This window comes from Arachis duranensis, chromosome 3 (genome assembly GCF_000817695.3).
Source record: "Arachis duranensis cultivar V14167 chromosome 3, aradu.V14167.gnm2.J7QH, whole genome shotgun sequence".
NCBI classification, from domain to species: Eukaryota; Viridiplantae; Streptophyta; class Magnoliopsida; order Fabales; family Fabaceae; genus Arachis; species Arachis duranensis.
The window spans coordinates 121,095,112-121,097,814 of NC_029774.3; the positions used below are offsets into that span (position 1 = coordinate 121,095,112).

The window sequence follows — 2,703 nt, forward strand, 5'->3', positions numbered from 1 at the left end:
TGTGCTTATAAAATGTAATTATTTTTTAACATAGTGATATATAATTAAATGCATGTGTCTCATATTCATGTCTTACATTTTTCAACGTATGATGAAACTTACAATTTCGTATGTTTAATTTGAGCTCAAAGGTTACATTTTGACATTTTGCAAACTGAGTGCTCTACAATTTTAGATCAAAAATATAATTTGTATATTAAAATTAGTTACTAAAATCAAACACCAACATATATTTTATATTAGTTACTAATTTTAATAATTAATTTTAGTCTACATGTAACACTATGCATTTTAAATACTTTCCCAATATGCCAAATTTTGTGCACAATCTCCATGGTACTGGATTTCATATGCACTTGCGTGGCCTACCAACGAATGCAAGTCTTCAACCCAATAATAAATACATACTATACTTTCATTTTAAAAAGAAAATGCGACTATAGCAACTTGATTGATATAAACCCAAAGTCTTCAAAAGGAACAGTGACGGTGGACTTTAAAAAACTTGGATCCCAAGAAAACTTGAATCCCAAGGAAAACTTGGACTAATATTTTTCTGTTACAACTAAAACCACTATAGTGAGGCTTAATTTAGGTTATTATATATACTCATATGATTCCTTTTGTTTTTTGTGGTAATCTTTTTCTAAATAAATATGGATCAACATAGCAACATTTCAGAAGCAAATTCTGATAACAAGAAAAGAAACAATTCTATCCACCTTCTTGCACAAATATTTTCAGATTATTTAGAGTTGAAGGAGCTTCTTAGAATCCGCGGCGTTTGCAAGGATTGGAAGTACGCTTCCACCGAAGCATTGGCTCGTATTGAAACCTTTCAAGACGAGCCATGGTTTCTTATGTATGGCAAAGGTTCTACGTGTTCGTTGCTAAGCAACGAGGATAAGTTGTATACATTGAACATCCCAGAATTCGAGGGAGCAACTTGCGTTGCCTCGAATTCGGGGTGGCTGCTTCTGTTTCGCCAAGGCTCGATTTTCTTCCTTTGCCCGTTCTCCAGAACAAGAATTGATCTTCCAAAGTTTCCATTACCGGAACTAATAGATTGCTCTGAATATGTTGCTGCATTTTCGTCGGCTCCGACTAGTGAAGATTGCACGGTGGCTGTGATTAACCGATGGCATGAAATCACTTTGCAGTTACATCTTCTTCGCCGCAGCGACCAACGTTGGAGAGTGTATGAATGTCTTTGTACAATAGGAGATTTGAGTACAATAAAGTTTGCTACTTATAAGGAAGGAGCTTTTCAAATATTAGATGGTTTTAATGGGTTAGTTACCTTTGATGCTAGAACCAAAAGATGGAGAAAACATGTTGAAAACTCTTCATCAGTAGGAAAGTATCTCAGGTGTAAAATATGTAATAATTTGAGCGAGAAACTAGGGTTGGAGAAAAATGTTTGTGTGTCTACGTGTGGAACTCAGATTTCACAGTGTGATGGACTTGACATCGTGATTCAGAATGAGAATATTCAAGCAGCTAAAGGGTCTCAAAATTGTCAAGTTAAAGGGGTTTGGATCCAACCCAAATTATTTAAAATGACACATGAACATAGATGGTAGCTCGAGGGTTTTTTTTTTTTTAAGTATATTGTATTATCTACATCCCATAGGATAATAATTGTATTATTTACATCCCCTAGGATAATAGTATTCGTACCTCTAATAAGAGTTATTCATGGCTCAGTCGAGAGAAACATTCTTATAATAATATATGGCGTATCAAAATTCTTCGTAGGCAGTATTTTTATAATAATCATTATATTATTCTACAATGAATAGTATTTTAGTACAAAAAATACTTAAATATAATTGATTAATTACCAATAATTATTATAATATAAAAAATAATTAAATTAAAAAATATGATAATAATAAATAATACTTTTAGATTATTACGCAAAAAAAAACTGAATCATGTATATGTAAATTCAAAATCATTCTTACCTAAAATTTGGATAAAAAATGTATTTTTTTTTTATTTCGAATAGTATTCTCTATAGGATTACTAATAATTATATTAAAAAAATTTATTGACGTCGCATAAAATAATTAATAATTGGATTAAAATTTATCAACAATTATAAGGTTAAAAATTTTAGTTGTCGAGTGTGATATATTTAGCTGAGCTAAAATTTCACCAACGTTAGTTAATAGAATTATTATTGGGTTAAAATTTAGTTGTCAAATAATATATATTTAGATATATAAAAAAATAATTATGGATATAAAAAACCTAAGTTGATAACTACAATTAATGACTATAATTAATATATATCAAATTAATATAGTATTAGTTAAAAATTTATTTGTCTAGTGTGATTAATTTAGTATTAATATATATCAAATTAACAACTATAATTAAAAAAATAATGTTATATGATCAACAAATATTATTATTTTTAGTCAGTAAACATTGAATTAATACCATTTGCATTTATGTCATTTTTTAGAATTTACGCACATGAATTAAAAAAAAATGACAATTTAGTGTTTGTATTGGTTAAATAATAGTAAAAAATACTAAAAATTGTTAGCTCTCGAGAGTTTCTCTAATTAAAATTTAGTTGTCCAGTGATTTATAAAAATTACCGTGATTAACGGCCATAATTTATGAAAATTATAAGTACAATGATATTAATAATAAAAAATAAAAAATCATTGAATGAATCATATATATATA

General features: G+C 28.4%; 1 protein-coding gene across 1 annotated transcript in view; it reads left to right on the forward strand.

Annotated features, from left to right (window-relative positions):
- Nucleotides 1–656: 656 nt before the first annotated feature.
- Nucleotides 657–2,703, forward strand: part of LOC107480836 (F-box protein At3g56470-like) — a 3,685-nt gene continuing 1,638 nt past the window's right edge. The window contains exon 1 of the mRNA XM_021137004.2: nt 657–1,507. Coding sequence (XP_020992663.2) covers nt 657–1,507 — 851 coding nt within the window. The remainder of the gene's footprint in view (nt 1,508–2,703) is intronic.